General features: G+C 44.4%; 1 protein-coding gene across 2 annotated transcripts in view; it reads left to right on the plus strand.

Annotated features, from left to right (window-relative positions):
- Positions 1 to 2,720: 2,720 nt before the first annotated feature.
- Positions 2,721 to 16,908, plus strand: part of XRN1 (5'-3' exoribonuclease 1) — a 55,591-nt gene continuing 41,403 nt past the window's right edge. For both annotated transcript variants that reach the window (XM_063442505.1, XM_063442506.1), the window contains exon 1: positions 2,721 to 2,867. In XM_063442505.1, the coding sequence (XP_063298575.1) occupies positions 2,793 to 2,867 (75 nt within the window). In that variant the 5' untranslated portion in view covers positions 2,721 to 2,792. The remainder of the gene's footprint in view (positions 2,868 to 16,908) is intronic.

Below are 16,908 nucleotides of genomic sequence, written 5' to 3' on the forward strand. Positions count from 1 at the left end.
GGGTGGGTTGCTGGACTAACCAGGGCACTGACCGGCAGAAAGTCAGGTACCCTGTTAGTCTAATTGGCCAAGGGGAGAAATGTGGCGAAACCAGCTTCGCCACTGTGAACTGGAGAGGCCTGGCTGCTAGCCTCCTGCCCGCTGACTATGGCCCCTGGACATATTGCACTTTAAAGACTATATTTGGGCATGTACTAATTTATATTGCTGCTACTGGCCCTTTAAAATCAGCAATGGACATTTTGGGACTACTGTCCCTTTAAGACTGTGAAGCATATCCTATTGTACTGCCTGTATATTGTATATGTATTTATGTATGCAGTTAACCTGGGTTATATATATATATGCAGCCTTCATCTGATTGTTCGGTAGAATCACTCCATTCATTGTATTGAGGAAACTACCGAACAACCAGACCACCCAGGATTAAGTGTGCCTCCAATTACCGTTTGCAACAATGTTGCAAACGGGTAATTGGCAATCATGTAATGTGTTCTGTGTCCTCTGGGTGGCCGCCATTCAGGAAACAACCACGTGGCGGCGGCCATCTTTAACTGCCGAACAGCGGTGTTTTGCCGTCGAGTGTCTGGAACTGAAATCGGACACTCGACTAGGCAAACACCGCTGAGACCTCCAGACTTCCAGGAATTCGTATAGAAACTACCGAATGACCCGCCGTTCGGTAGAAAGAAACATACGAACTAGGGGATTCATGCGAATTCCCCTTAGTCTCTATAACCCAAGTAATTCGTATGTTTCATTCACCTGTTTGTGACCGACCGCAGGGCCAAAATGCATGGAACTGTTTTCGGATACTTTACCCATGCGGTCGGTCAATACTTTAAAGTCCCATAACTCCCGAACCATTTATCCGAATGGGCTGATTCTTGCATATGTTGTCCCCCTGAATAAGGGCTATCAGGGGATACCTGTTTTGGAGGTGTAGCATAGGTATTTGGGGTACATCCAGGAATTGGGGAAAAAGGTGTACAGTATAATTGTGTTAAGTGTTAATCTAAGGGGAGGAAATGTGTGGGAGGTACATCCATGTGATTGGTTAATTTCATCCTCCCCCTGGGAGTGTCCTGTATGTACTTGTTGGTAATAAAAGCCAGACTGGGTGTCCCAGTCGAGAGTTCTTGCTTAACCCTCAAAGCGATGTGTCGTCTCGGTCTTTGGGGGAATGGGATTGTATGCTGACTGCCAAGAGTGTAAGCCGATGTCTGCTTTTCTTGTTCAGCTGTTCCAGTGTTCGTGTGGTTCCAGTCGGGAGAATGGTGTTTGCAGTAGCTGTCTGTGCATCTGAAAAGGGGATTATCGCCTAAACTGGGTTTTATCCTCTTGTAAGTGAAACGGTCCGTTACAGAATTGAGCAGTGAAATTGCAGGGGAATGATCTATACACTAAAACGGCTTTATTTAGCTAAAGTAATTTAGGTGACCATAGTGTACCTTTAAACTACACCTACCCAAACCAGACAGGTTGGTTTACGAATCATCATGTCTCCCACCTCAGATGAGCCCTAATAGAACACGACACAACAATGCATAGACGTGTAAACATACTCCCGTAAGCACGACCGGTCCACAGCGTACCGACACAGCGGCCAGAGCACTCACAGCACTCTCAGGTTCCCCTTTGGGAAGCACTATTAAAATCACGTAGAATTGTTGTTCTTATTTATGGATCTTTTATTAATTTAGGGTAAACCCTAGAACATGAGGCCAGAGTAATACCACTTGGCAAATCCCCTCAAAAAGTACCAGGACCTTACTTTAAACCTCACACTCACAGGGATCGAGTGCTTAGCACTCCGGCTCTATGAGACGCTGTTGCATTTGTATGTTCATCAAGTGCGACAACGCTACTATTACTATATTAATATTGCACTTCCTATTCTTGCATGCCACGTGTTTTTAGTACAACCCATCTACTGTGATGCCACACCATTAGCCTAACTCACACTAGCCCCATGTCTCAATGTTCAGCTTAGTTTAAAGTTTGCACACAACCTAACATTCTAGACACGTGCGATCTGCTCACTCTCTTTTCAAAAATAAATAAATACATAAATAAAAAGTGTACCTGATATGCATGCCAAAACAATGTCCTACTATGTACGCTCTTTAGTGTTTAACTGTGCTATTGTGGCATAGTCAGCTCTATGTTATTTTGTTATATACAACAAAAATAAAGAATTAAAAATATATATATTAATAAGTAAAGGGATGAAACGTGCAGTTAATTTTCTATTGTGGAGCTGTGTGTGTGGCATGTTACCAAGTTGAAACATTATATTTACAATTTCAATTCTTTATATAGCCCCAACATATTCTGCAGCAATAACAGGCAAACAAATCCTATCAAAACATGTTTCACATACAGGAAAATAGAGACTGCCCAAACAAGTTGGCAAACATTGTATATACATTATCACCACTGGCTGGATAGGAAAACCCTTGATCCTGCCAAAAGGAAATAAAGCAAGCTAAAATGAGAAATCACCGCCTTTACTGCAACGTTGATGCAATGAGGCAGCAATGACATGTTGGTGACGCTAGCACTCTGTATTGCATTGAGAGTACCAACATGGCGCCCAGCTTCGCGCAACCCACTTGCAACAGGGAGCACCAAGATGGCCGGTATGTTATCAGGATGGCCGCTGACCCTCTATTGCCCGCCCCTTTCTTGGTGACGTACCATTAAGAGACACCGCCGGATGTGACGGTTGTGTGTGTGTTCGGCCGCAGTTTATCCTGACTGTGAGTGAGCGGTGCTGTCACAGGAGCAAGATGGGAGTCCCCAAATTTTACCGTTGGATCTCGGAGAGATACCCCTGCCTGAGCGAGGTGGTGAAGGAGCACCAGGTAAAGCCGGCTGATGACGTAGCTTGCCGTGCGTCGCCGCACCATGACGTCATGTCCCAGTGTTACTGCCCCCTCCTCCTCTCTCCCTTTCTGTCCACTGTCTATAATGGTCACTAACTGTAATACACTGTGAGCAATGGACACACAGCCATTGTGTGCTCTGCCTGCTCCTCCCACTGAGCTGGCATGTCTCTCCCCCACTCACAAACTTTACTCAGTATTGGGATTAATGCAGGGGTGGCCAAGGGGTAGTGTTCAGCTACTCCAGAACTACAATACCCTGCCTGCTATACCAGCTGTAAGGTTGACAAAGCATCATGGGAGTTGTAGTTCTGCAACTGCTGGGGATGTTCTACTTCCTGGTCACCCCTGGTTTGTATATATCAAGTGACCTAACTCATAGAAAGTCCTGTTGTTCTGTGACCTCTGTACTTAAGACTGACCTTTTGGCATTCCAGCGGTTGTGGGAAAGTGTTCCACACTGGCAGGAGTGCTATAAGTGATCTATCACAGATCTATGAAAATTCAAATATTAGCCCAGCGCTTAGAATTGTTACAAGGAAGGAGTGCCATTCTACCTGTGTATGATTCACTGATAAGATTGTAGGCTTAAAAAGTAACTTTTAATAAATCTAAAATAAAAATCTAGAAAAAAAATAATTAATAATATGAACAGCAGGAGTGAGTGGAGACTATACAGCGTACAATCTTCTCAGTAAATCATACACAGGTAGAATGGCATTTTTTTTTTCCTTTTTTTCTTTTTCTTTTTTTTGTTTATTCTCTATGATATTCACCATCTAGGGGTTACCCCCCCCCATTTTTGTGCCCTCTACCTTGTGATATCTAAATTTTGGTCCTAGGTTAATTATTTTTCGTTTTCTTCGTATAGTAATTGTTACAAGGAAGCCACCAAACCCAACATACTCCTTATTTAAGGGTAAATCGGTACTTTCACGTACACACCACTTTCCGCAGTTGACATGGCTGTTTGTATGTTGGTGCACCTATGGGGAGAGCATAAAGTGCAAGTGCAGCACTAAAGAAATAAATAAAATCTACAGTGCTTAAACACTTTTTACATAAAAACGCTCTCTTGCCCTTTTGTTGGCAACAGTACCACTTCTGAAAACCGCTCACTTTCCTCCAGCAAAGTGCATATGGTGAATAAAAGAAGTCTGACACTTACTGTTCCCTTGGCACGAGCAGTTCTCACTTTCAGGTTGTTTTTTTGTTTTTTTTTTTAAATTGTATAGCAAATCCATCTCTCTGGATGGAATTATTGGCTGAGAATCTCATCTGACTCTCCTCAGCCAATAAATTCTGCCAAAACTTGGACAATATTCAAATTGCTAACAGAGATGTGGAACTCTTCTTTTTAGTGCCATCTATGAAAAGGGTCTGGGCAGCATGGGCCCAGGGAACCCACGTGAGTTTTAATTGACAGAAATTTCAAACTTTTGGCCATAATAGATGCCCTAAAACCATGATTGACTTGAATAATCTTTCCATTTCTGCTATTGTGGTCTAACATTTAAAACATTTATTTTAAATTCCTAGCAATTCTCACTTTAGTTAATAAACCTTTACGTAGTGGGAGGGTGCTCTTGGGACTCTTGACACCATGACCAGTACAGAGAACTGCAGTGGTTATAGTGCTTAGAGTACCTGTATTGGTTTTGTAAGGGTTAAAAGAAAACTTCTCAGATTTTGCAAGTTTTTAATTTTTGGGCAAATTGAGGTCATTAAAAGGTGTTTTGTGTATTGTTAGAACATTATTAAAGGTGGTTAAAGGTTATCGGCACACATACCAACGCAAAACTCTTAAAGTCATAAGCACAATATCGTACAGTTGCAAGAAAAAGTATGTGAACCCTTTGGAATGGTATGGATTTCTGCACAAATTGGTCATAAAATGTGATCTGATCATCATCTAAGTCACAACAATAGACAATCACAGTCTGCTTAAACTAATAACACACAAAGAATGAAATGTTGCCATGTTTTTATTGAACACACCATGTAAACATTCACAGTGCAGGTGGAAAAAGTATGTGAACCCTTGGATTTAATAACTGGCAGCAATAACTTCAACCAAACGTTTCCTGTAGTTGCAGATCAGACGTGCACAATGGTCAGGAATAATTCTTGACCATTCCTCTTTACAGAACTGTTTCAGTTCAGCAATATTCTTGGGATGTCTGGTGTGAATTGCTTTCTTGAGGTCATGCCACAGCATCTCAATCGGGTTGAGGTCAGGACTCTGACTGGGCCACTTCAGAATGCGTTTTTTCTTCTGTTTAAGCTATTCTGTTGTTGATTTACTTCTATGCTTTGGGTCATTGTCCTGTTGCAATACCCATCTTCTGTTGAGCTTCAGCTGGTAGACAGATGGCCTTACGTTCTCCTGCAAAATGTCTTGATAAACTTGGGAATTCATTTTTCCTTCGATGATGGCAATCCATCCATGCCCTGACGCAGCAAAGCAGCCCCAAACCATGATGCCCCCACCACAATACTTCACAGTTGGGATGAGGTTTTGATGTTGGTGTGCTGTGCCTTTTTTTTTGCCACACATAGTGTTGTGTGTTTCTTCCAACAACTCAACTTTGGTTTCATCTGTTCACAGAATATTTTGCCAGTACTGCTGTGGAACATCCAGGTGCTCTTGTGCAAACTGTAAACGTGCAGCAATGTTTTAATTGGACAGCAGTGGCTTCCTCTGTGGTATCCTCCCATGAAATCCATTCTTGTTTAGTGTTTTAAGTATTGTAGATTCGCTAACAGGATGGTTAGCATTAGCCAGTGACTTTTGTAAGTCTTTAGCTGACACTCTAGGATTCTTCTTCACCTCATTGAGCAGTCTGCGCTGCGCTCTTGCAGTCATCTTTACAGGACGGCCACTCCTAGGGAGAGTAGCAGCAGTGCTGAACTTTCTCCATTTATAGACAATTTGTCTTACCGTGGACTGATGAACAGCAAGGCTTTTGGAGATACTTTTATAACCCTTTCCAGCTTTATGCAAGTCAACAATTCTTAATCGTAGGTCTTCTGAGAGCTCTTTTGTGCAAGGCATCATTCACATCAGGCAATGCTTCTTGTGAAAAGCAAACCCAGAACTGGTGTGTGGTTTTTATAGGGCAGGGCAGCTGTAACCAACACCTCCAATCTCATCTCATTGATTGGACTCCAGTTGGCTGACATCTCACTCCAATTAGCTCTTGGAGAGGTCATTAGTTTGGGGGTTCACATACTTTTTCCACCTGCACTGTGAATATTTACATGGTGTGTTCAATAAAAACATGGCAACATTTCATTCTTTGTGTGTTATTAGTTTAAGCAGACTGTGATTGTCTATTGTTGTAACTCAGATGATGATCAGATCACATTTTATGACCAAATTGTGCAGAAATCCATATCATTCCAAAGGGTTCACATACTTTTTCTTGCAACTGTATGATATTGTGCTTATGACTTTAAGAGTTTTGCGTTGGTATGTGTGCCGATAACCTTTAACCACCTTTAATAATGTTATTTAGTAAATCTGGCATTGTCAGAAATTCACGAGGGAATTACAAAATACCCCCTGCCTAATAACTAATATTGGCTAAATTCTCCAAATCACATGATTTTACGTTTTCTTTTCTTAAATTTGTAATATCTGGTTTAGTGAATGCCTGTGCTTATGGCCATACATTAACTCTATAAACCTGTTTAAAATTGTACAGTGGATAGAATCTAGGGGTAATGACTTTGTGTATGGAAGGGTTTCTTTTGTTTATATTTTATAATCGTTATTTAAGACTTTGTATTTTATGGACAGATGCTCGTATCCGTGCATGTCTTTGACTCTGGAAATACTGCACTTTGACTTTATTAAAACACATACTTGAGATTTGTTTGCAGAGGAAGGAATTATTGCTAGTAGCTTGTACAAGTAATGGTTTTTGTTTCGTTTCCAAAGAGCACATATTTCGCTGTCACACTCTGCTGTATTGACATAGTTGTGTTTTTGTTAATACATTGAGTTTTGCAAGCACAATGTTAGATTTGTTAAATGACCCCTTTTTTTTTTTTATTCTTTTTTTTTTGTTGTGCAGGTGAGTACATAGGATAACCATACGCCACAACAGCGTGCATTTATATTGGAACATAGGTGAAACAGTGGCATGGAGAATTTGCACATATTTTGTTTTGAAGAGCATAATGATAGGCTAGGCATTTAAATCTGAACGATATTAAACAGTTTGCTAAGTAACTCGCTTGTTTAAATAGTTAACAATAGAGAGTCTGACAGCTAATTCTATCTCATAACGAAAAGGTAACTTCGCTGGTATATCTATAAATCAATGCTTGTTGTTATTCTATTTTTGCTCGCTTAGACTAGCTGAAACGTAAGGCTATGCTTAGACTGGCCATAGCATATATGTTAAATGTGAGGTTGGCAGACATATATCAGAGAATGCGTATACGGCAATTAGGCAAAATATTGGAGATTATAGCAAGAACAACATATTGCTTGGCCCCCCCAGCCTGCCCGTCTCCAGTGCCTGATTAGTTAAAGGGCATTAGATATCGCTTTTAGCTCTCTCAGCCGCTGCTCTTAGAGGGTGAGGCACAGTCAGTGAGCAACCCAAGTCCAGCATGTTTGAGCATAGCCGCCATCCGCTCCGGTGCAGTGCCCCTCCGAGGCAGAGCCAGACCGGTCGTTGGGTCAGCGGTGTGTGGGCTTTCCGGTTCGTGCGTCCGGCTCTGCTTGGTCAAAGTCCTCCTTCTGCGTGATACTCGCCGACAGGGACCCTCCCTGGGAGCCTGCTGCTCAGGTATGAGGCGGCCGGCCTGGAGGTTATACCGTTGTGACTGGTGCTCGGTTTGCGGCATCCGTCTGCGTCTACACCTCAGCGTGATCACCCGAGGGACACACAGTTGGAGCCACTCCATGTCTCGTTTGCCAGCGGGTAGGTATTTATGGGCTGGGGGTTGTTTGCTCCTTTTCGTCCATAGTTGTGGGCACAGATTGTCGGGTTCTTGCGCGGACGGATCCACCACGAGACTAGGCTATAGGCGGGCTTTCTGCAAAGCGGGCCCAGGTCTGGCAGCCATCTTGGTTTGGGCCTAGGGCTGATATAGTATTATTATCATCTCCGAGTGCTGATATGAGGCGAGGACCGGGATCACCCCCCCCTGGTCCAGAGGGGGGGGGGGGGACCGGGACCGGGTCCAAAAGGTTCAGCCTGTCTATCGGGCTCCGTTGGGCAGGATAGTGGAGTGGCGGCCGTCCACTCCACTCACCGCCGGGCAAGGTCCCGCCGATGCAGCAGAGATCTCTCCCCCGAGGGACTAAAACTCCTGGAGCAAGCCTCTCCTCGGCTCCGGTGGCCCTTGCACACCGAGGGTCGCAGTTGTCGGTTGTTTAATTTATTGAGCGTTCCTTTTTACAGGCTTTGTAGATCGTGGTTTGCAGGAGCTGGTCTTTCCTGGTCTTTCAGCTCGGCGGCCCGGCCCCACCCCCTAAATGACCCATTTTAAAATGTAGAATTCATGTTATATGTGCCCTAAAGCGGCACTGTCATGGCCGTATCCAGTTTTTTAAATTTATTTTTTAACCCCTCTCCCGACTCCACTACATCAAATTGACCCCCATATTACCTATTTTTTTTAATTTATTTTTTTAATCTTCATTTTGTGACCGGACCACCATCTTTGTGTGGGCAGATAAAGTCCCTGTGGGACACGTCATCTGCCCACACTAGATAGTGCTGTAAAATTCCCGCTATTGTCCGAAAATCGGACGGGAATTTCGTATATTCATGCGGAAGAAAGACGAATGAATGAATAGAAATTTCAGACAAACAAACCCCATCTATGTTCGTTAGTTCAGTTTATTAGAAGGAGGGAGCTACCGGCTCGCAGCTCCCTCCATGTGATATGTAACAAGAGAAGAGTCAGGGAGCTGTGCTCCCTGCCACTTTTTAGCCCCCCCTGTCCTCTCTCATTCTATGGGGTCAATATGACCCCCATATTGGCATAAGGGAGATAGAAATCTCCCGCATGCCCCTACTTGCTTAGCTGCCAGTAGGGGCTTGTCTGCTTAACAGTGAGCAGCCTGTGGCACATAGTGTCCCCCCCTTAACCCGTGCCCCGCGAGTGGGGGGGGGCTACGCAACTAAACGCGGGAGGCCAGGAGCGGCGGGGGGGAGACCTATTGTCGGCCCCCAACCATGTGCGGTATATGGGGCCCTAAATGAAAAATTAAATAAAGCCATACCTACCCCCCCGTCACCCTAAAAATAGTAAAAAATAAAATACCATTTGATGTCGTTTTTTTTTTTTTTTTTTTTTTTTTTTCTAAAACGTTCTTCTTTTTTCAGGCAAGGCTCAAAGTATTCTTTGGAATTTTCCCATGCTGTGTAAAATGACTCGGCACTCTGGTTGGATTCCAAGAGTGCTCTTATAGGTTAATTTGAGCCTTGCACGTTACCAATCAGAGCACTCTGAGTCAAATTGCAGGGCGTGGGAAGGCTTTATATTTCTCCGCCCTGCGGAGCTCAGTCTGCGCGGTGCCCTCGCTGGGTGAAGATGGATAATTTTTTTTCGTTTCTTGTGGGACACTGTCCCCCGCCCCTCTGCTAGTTAAGAAATGCCCCACCATGGGGCCATTTATTGGGGGGTGCTTTATTTATTTTTTGTAACAGTGAGCAGCCACAAGCGAGTATGGGCAGATTAATTACTAATACGAAGTAATCTTTACATGGTATTAGTACAGTTGGCTGAAACATTGCCTTATGTTTTAAAGACAACTAGAGCAGACTGAAAGAAATGAAGAACAGATCCTGAGAGGAAGCGACTAGGGAAAGGTAAGTTCGGCATGACTGTTGCATAACATCCAGATTACTCTTCAAGAAGTGGCACTGTCAATTCTCAGGATTTTTAATATTCCATTTATTTATCCTTTTATTTAACAAATATGCTTTAGTGAGGAGTTATAAATATTAAATGTTGTAAATGCTCCCTCCCTTGCACCTGACTATAGGAAAACAAAAAAAAAACGTGATGATGAGAAATGTCTTCTGCCTCCATAATTTTTAGTATTTGCCTTACCTTGTTTCAACTGGTCTGTAATGTAATTTGCTGAATCTTTAAAAGGACATCTTAAGAAAACAAAATTGGTGTTGTGCTAATAACCTTATAAAAGTGCATAAATTTTAAAGTGCAAAATAATACCATAAAATAACTTTTTTTTTTTTTATTTATTTATTTATTTATTTTTTTTATACAGCATATAATTTTTTTTAAAGTGCTTAAAAAGGCGTAAAACAAAACCGTGTTAATCAGAATCAAGTTGTGATGGGAGGATGTACCCTAGTGGAACCCGATCCCTCTAACCACGAGCGTCCACTGCAGACAGAGGCTTGATTCAGGAAGCGTTAGACAGGGGCGCCAATGATAGGCTGAGAGTCAGTTTGCGCTATCCGTAGTCCTCATTTTCAAAACAGCTTGAGAAATTTACATATTTTGCTCAAGCAGTTTTATGAATAGGGAGCATCTGTTGGGATGAGAGAATCAGCAGATGCTCCCACCTTTCAGTGGGTCCCAGTCCAAGGCTTCCCGACGCAAGCCTCAACTGCATCAGATGTTTTTTGGCAGAGCAATAGGCCGCCAGATTTAACACTTTGTCAATTTCCTAACCCCTTGGTATAAGCTGGTGTCTGATCTCCTCAAACCTTAACTTCATTATGAAGTTGAAACCCTGTGAAGGTGGAGCACGTAGATGTCACATCGGAATGTGACGTTCCATGCCTCTGTGCACCCCCAGGTTTCACTGTCCAGACTGGTGCACTGACAGGCAGACACATGCACACATTCACAATTCATTTTATTTATTGCTTTGGTAGCTGGTGTGGGGCCTCTCCTTGTGGCCCAGTGGGGATCTTCTCTCTGGAGAGCTCTCTCCTGCTCCCTCACGCGCGCAGTTTAGTGATGTCGGGCCAGAATTACGTTATAGAGGGTGTGCAGAGCAGGAAGAACAGACTGCGCTCTCTCGCTGCCGCCAGCTTCCTCTTCTTCCGGCCGGGTAAATTTTAGCACTTGCATTGTCGGGAGGGCAGGTGCCTAGTCTGCGTTAACGGTAAACATGTGAAACTTGGTGTAGCAGTTTTAACTGTTGCAAAAACCGTTTAACATCTTAAAGCAACTTCACTGACATAATAATAGACAAAGTAGGAACTACTTCTGTATTTTTCCTACACTTTATGAAAGGCTGAGCTTTATCACGCCTTCAGCCATCACTATTTACTAGTTATATTTTTGGGGGACTATAAGTTCACCTTAAGTAAGATGGCACACATGTACTCTACCTAAAACTGTCTCTCAGCCAATTAGCGGTGACCCTGCCTGGCTGCACTCCGCACATCCTGAAACTGAAATTTTGAAACCAGGTGCTGTCTGGGAGACCTGTGGATTGGCTCTACATAGAAACATAGAGTGTGACAGTAGATAAGAACCATTCGGCCCATCTAGTCTGCCCAATTTTCTAAATACTTTCATTAGTCCCTGGCTTTATCTTATAGCTAGGATAGCCTTATACCTATCCCACGCATGCTTAAAACTCCATTACTGTGTTAATCTTTACCACTTCAGCTGGAAGGCTATTCCATGCATCCATTACCCTTTAAGTAAAGTAATGCTTCCTGATATTATTTTTAAACCTTTCCCCTCTAATTTAAGACTCCTCTTGTTGTGGTTTTTATTTTTTTTTAAATAAAGTCTGCTCCTTTACTGTATCGATTCCCTTTATGTATTTAAATGTTTCAATCATATCCCCCCCGTGTCGTCTTTCCTCCAAGCTATACATGTTAAGATCCTTTTAACCTTTCCTTGTAAGTTTTAGGGTTAAAGCGTTCTAGAATAGTTTAACCCTGAAGGTAAGGGTTTTCCCAGGGGGCCTCCTGCCACCATAACAACTTGTTAGATGGAGTTGTTATAGTGCCTAAACTGTCCCCTTTGAAAGAGTACCTGTCACATCCAAAACAACTTGAGTTTTATTTTTTATTTTTTTTAAGCGCATTAAACTCCACCTATACATTATGCAAGCAGCTTTTTATAGCACATGTATAGAGTGTGAGAAAAACCTATTTACATAGTTTATTTCCTACCACCGGTCAATCAATTCTTCGACCTATACTATATGCCAGGGCTTGACAAATTTTTTAGAATATAGGAGCCAGCTAAAAACGTTAGGAGCCAGTAATTTAACGAGTGCAATTCTTAAAGGCACACTATAGTCACCAGAACCACTACAGCTTGATACAGTAGTTCTATTGTCTATAGCCTGTCCCTGCAGGCGTTCCAGTGTAAACACTGCCTTTTCAGCAAAAAAGCAGAGTTTACATTGCTGCTTACGAACACTCAGGCGGTCACTAGAGTCCTGGGTCACTGCTGCAGCACCCAGGTTCAGTGTCTCCAAGCTCTGCATGGAGGCGCTGAATGTTCCTCATAGAGATTTGTTAATGTAATGCATCTCTGTGAGGAGATGCGGATTGGTACATTTGCTGCGCATGCACAAAATCGTCCCAATGCTTTGCTAAGGCCTTGCCTTAACTGAGCTCATAAAGATTGATCATCTCAGCCATGGCAAAACTGGCACAGCGTGGGGAAAATGGGAAGAAAGGTGAGTTAAAAAACACCTTCCTCAAGCGATCGGAGGGGGCAGGTACCTAAACACGCACACTCTAACTGGATCTCACACACACACACACACACTCTGACAGGCTCTCTCATAAACACGTTCACACATTTTTGTTTGAATTGAAACCCACTCAGCCTCCCTACCTTTTTGGAGAGCTGAGTGAGTCTTTCCTGGGGTCCAGTGGGGCTGCACTCTTCCTGTGTGCGAAGGAGCAGTACTCTGCCTGTAGCTCATCTCTGCTCCCTCACGCTCTGTAATGATGCCGGGGCTGGAATTATGTCATATTCCAGCTCCCGACATCATTACACAGCGCGAGGGAGCAGAGAGCAGGTGCAAACAGAGTACTGCTCCCTCGTGTGCTGTCCATAATGCTCAGGCGGCATCCTCCATGTACCCGCGGGTGGCGTCAAAGCTCCCTCCCACACTAACTAGAGAGCTGACAAATCCCAGACACCAGGGCGAAATTTCTAGTTGCCCTGGCGATCTGGCGCCTGGGATTTGTCGAGCACTGCTATATGCCAAAGAAACGTTTCATAAAGGAGAGCAAAAGAAACATCCTGCTGCTCTCTAGCACATGCACTAGGATTGCTATGTAAATTCTTTAACCAGCGCAGCTTATGCTGACTTGGAAGTATAAAAAATAATATAGTGACATGGCTTCACTCTGCATTGACGCCAGAATGACGGCACCAGTTGCATTTGTATTGCTTAGGGAAGTGTTCACAAGCAGGGCATATCAGTTAGGAGCATAGGGAGACCAGAGGGCAACACAAGAGGTTTTGCAAAGAGCCTTGCCTTTCCTTTTACACTGCATTTTCTGCTTCCTACTACGGTCCTGCAATATTCACTCAGCATATAGATGCATTGTTATAATACATTTCTACAAGGAGGTGCTGATTGGCAGACTGCAGTAATTGCAAAGAATGTGCAGAAAGCCACCCAATGCTTCTCTGGCAAAGTATTTAAAGGACCACTATATGGTCAGGAACACAAACATTTATTCCTGACCCTATAGTGTTAAAACCACCATCTAGCCCCCCTGGGCTCCTCATGCCTCAATAAATACAGCAACATCTTACTGTCTTCAAGCCTGAAGCTGTAAATCTGCATGCTGTTAGACTCAGAAATACAAGCAGTTTGCTGACCTCATCAGACGTGGTAGCCTGATCCAATCACAATGCTTCCCCATAGGATTGGCTGAGACTGACAAGGAGGCAGATCAGGGGCAGAGCCAGCATGATTCAAACACAGCACTGGCCAATCAGCATCTCATCATAGAGATGAATTAAATCAATTAATCTCTATGACTCACAACGGCCCAAGATGGCGCCCGCGGTTACCGCACGAGGCAGCCAGCCCGTCCGCATCAGAATGCTCCATGGAGGACACTGACATCAGAGCATTGCTCACCCAGCTGCCCTCAAAATCCGACCTGGCTGCAATGTTTAAGAAGCTGGAAGACCGCTTCAGTGAAAAGCTGCAGGAGGTGAGCTCAGAAGTCCAACACCTGGGCCTTGGAAGAGGAGTCAGAGGCCACTGAGGGGCAATGATCTGAATGCCATACCACACAGGGCTTACACTCAGAGGCTATAAGGTACCTGCAGAGGAAATTAGAGGATGTAGATTATCGTGGGCAGCGTAACAATTTAAGGGTGAGAGGCATACCTGAGGGACCAGAAGGCACCACAGAGAACCCCATACAGGTTCTAACTGCCCTATTTAATCACATCCTGGCAAGACCATCTGAAACTGATATTCAATTTGACAGAGCGCACAGGGCAGAAAGGCCCAGACACCTGCCTCCTGACAAACCACGCAACCTCATTTGCTGCATACACCACTTCCCTCTGAAGGAGGAAATCTTTCACAAGGCTCGCCAAAATAGAGAGCTGTCGTTTGAGGGTCACCCAGTGGCCGTGTTTCAAGACCTGTCTCCCTCTACTCTGCAAGCCAGACGTGCCCTGAGGCCCATCACGAAGGTCCTGCTGGAGAGACACATTAAATTCCGATGGAACTTCCCGTTCGCTTAACAGTGACCTATCAAAACCAGACACACACCATCACCACGCCGGCGGATGTCCCAGACTTCCGCCGGCGGGCCCTGGATCTACCTCAATCTGAAGTGGAAGACTGGACCGGCGTATCGGGCTGCCCACCCAAACAGACACAGCAAAGACCTAAATGGCAGAGAACCCCGAGGAAACTCAGAAGGCAGGCCCAGGCGGGTAGCTATGCTACCACTGCACCCAGGAATAAAGCTGCCTGAGAACTGTTACGGTCGTATATTAATATTCTAAAAAAAAAAAAGGAAAGAAATGTGATAACAATTTTAACTATTGGTAAACCTTATCGTTCACAAGGTTTAGACAGTCTTTTTGTGTTGCCATGGTTATATATAGAATGCAGAAATTGCTTTAGCCAGGTCCCTCTGAGGCTCTAGACCATAGAGATACAGATATTTATGTGAGCGTACAGGGGCTCACAGGGGCCTGGGGCACCGGGTAATAATCTGGCGTATGTATTGCTCTCACCACCCCTCCCCCTCGGGGCAGGGGACTTATCATATTGTTATATTATTCACCGCTGATGAAACCCCCACCTCTCTCCTGTCGGACCGCCTCGGTCACCACCCCCAGAGAGGCGCCCCGACATACTTGTGGACACGAAAGCGTTACCCACAAGTGTAGCGCCAAGCTCACTTCTAATATGACACTCTCGTATCATATTTATTGTTTCTCCCCAGTTTGCCCTTTCCCTACCGATCACCCCCAATATCCTGCACCGCACCATAATTTGCAGAGTACTCTTAATCTCTCCTACCGAGACGCAAGATGGCTCATTCTTCCAATATGACCCAGACTAAATTAATGTCCCTGAATGTGAGGAGACTCAACTCCCCCATGAAACGCACTATGCTGGGACAAGAAATAGGCAGGTAGCTGATATAATTTTCCTGCAAGAAACCCACTACAGGGGAGAGTTTCAACCGAAGCTTAGAGCTAAACACATACAGTTGTCGTACTATTGTAATAACAGGAAAAAGAAATCTAGAGGTGTGGCGATACTGATAACATCCCATGCAACCTTTACAGAGACCGGCAACAAAAGGGCAGGTTTGTGTTTGTTAAGGGATATTATAATTGAGTACTTGATAACGCTAGCAAATTTCCCCCCCAAACTCAAACCAGGTGCCCTACATACGCTCCTGCCTGACCAAGTTAGAGGGATTTGCAGAAGGGGTTGTGATTGTGGGAGGTGACTGGAATATGGTATTAGATCACTCAATTGATAGCTCCTCTGTAACTGTTGATACTAGGCGATACCAGAGAACATTATACTCAAATACGCTCCACACCCATCAGCTGATGGACTGCTGGCGCCTGCTTCATCCTCAAGAGAGGGACTACTCATTACTCCCAGGTAGCGACGAGTTATTCAAGAATAGACATGTTCTTACTGAGCCACAGACACCTCCCCTTGCTCAGCGGAGCGACCATAGGTAACATTACGTGGTCGGACCATGCTCCAATATTTCTAAATGTGCCCTGCAGAGGGACTTCAAACACACCACGCACTGGCAATTAAATGAGACCCTTCTTGACGACGCGAGGGTACTGGACGACCTGCAACAGACACTAACCAACTATTTCACAGATAACGACACACCCGAGGTCTCAGATCCGTGGGTCTGGGAGGCCCACAAGTGGGTAATCAGGGGCACCCTAATCAAATGGGGATCTAGAATCAAGAAGGAGCGCACACATAAACTGCATACCCTCACAGCGGATCTGCACTCTATACCCTACACAAGCAGCACCACTCAAACAAAAATTTCCCAAAACTAACGGCTATTAGACTTGAACTCCGATCGTTACTAGCCTTAAAGGCTCAGAGATCGGTCCAACTAACGAGGAGCTCCTTTTATGCCCAGGGCAATAAAAGTGGGAAGCTCCTAGCGTGAGCTCTGAAGGCCAAACATCAGAAGTTCTTTTATTGATAAAATAATGGGACAGGAAATCAAAGCAACACAACGGACGACATAGCCGCTGCATTCAGGGCCTTCTATAACGACCTCTACAACCTGACCCCACCTCTCCCCCAACTGGAACCTCCCCCAGCATGCGGGAATATATCACAGCACATCTCCCACGCACTGTCCCCAGCGCAATGGCACACACACTTGACAAACCCTCTTCCCCAGCGGAACTATCTCTAGTTATTAAATCTTTATCAAAGGGTAAGAGCCCAGGTCTAGACGGACTGACGGCAAGATACTACCAAACACTGACTCAAGAACTAAGTCCACATTTTCTTAAAACACTCAATAGTCTAGGCCAGGATTCCCCACTACTG

The sequence above is a fragment of the Pelobates fuscus genome, chromosome 2 (assembly GCF_036172605.1).
Source record: "Pelobates fuscus isolate aPelFus1 chromosome 2, aPelFus1.pri, whole genome shotgun sequence".
Classification (NCBI taxonomy): domain Eukaryota; kingdom Metazoa; phylum Chordata; class Amphibia; order Anura; family Pelobatidae; genus Pelobates; species Pelobates fuscus.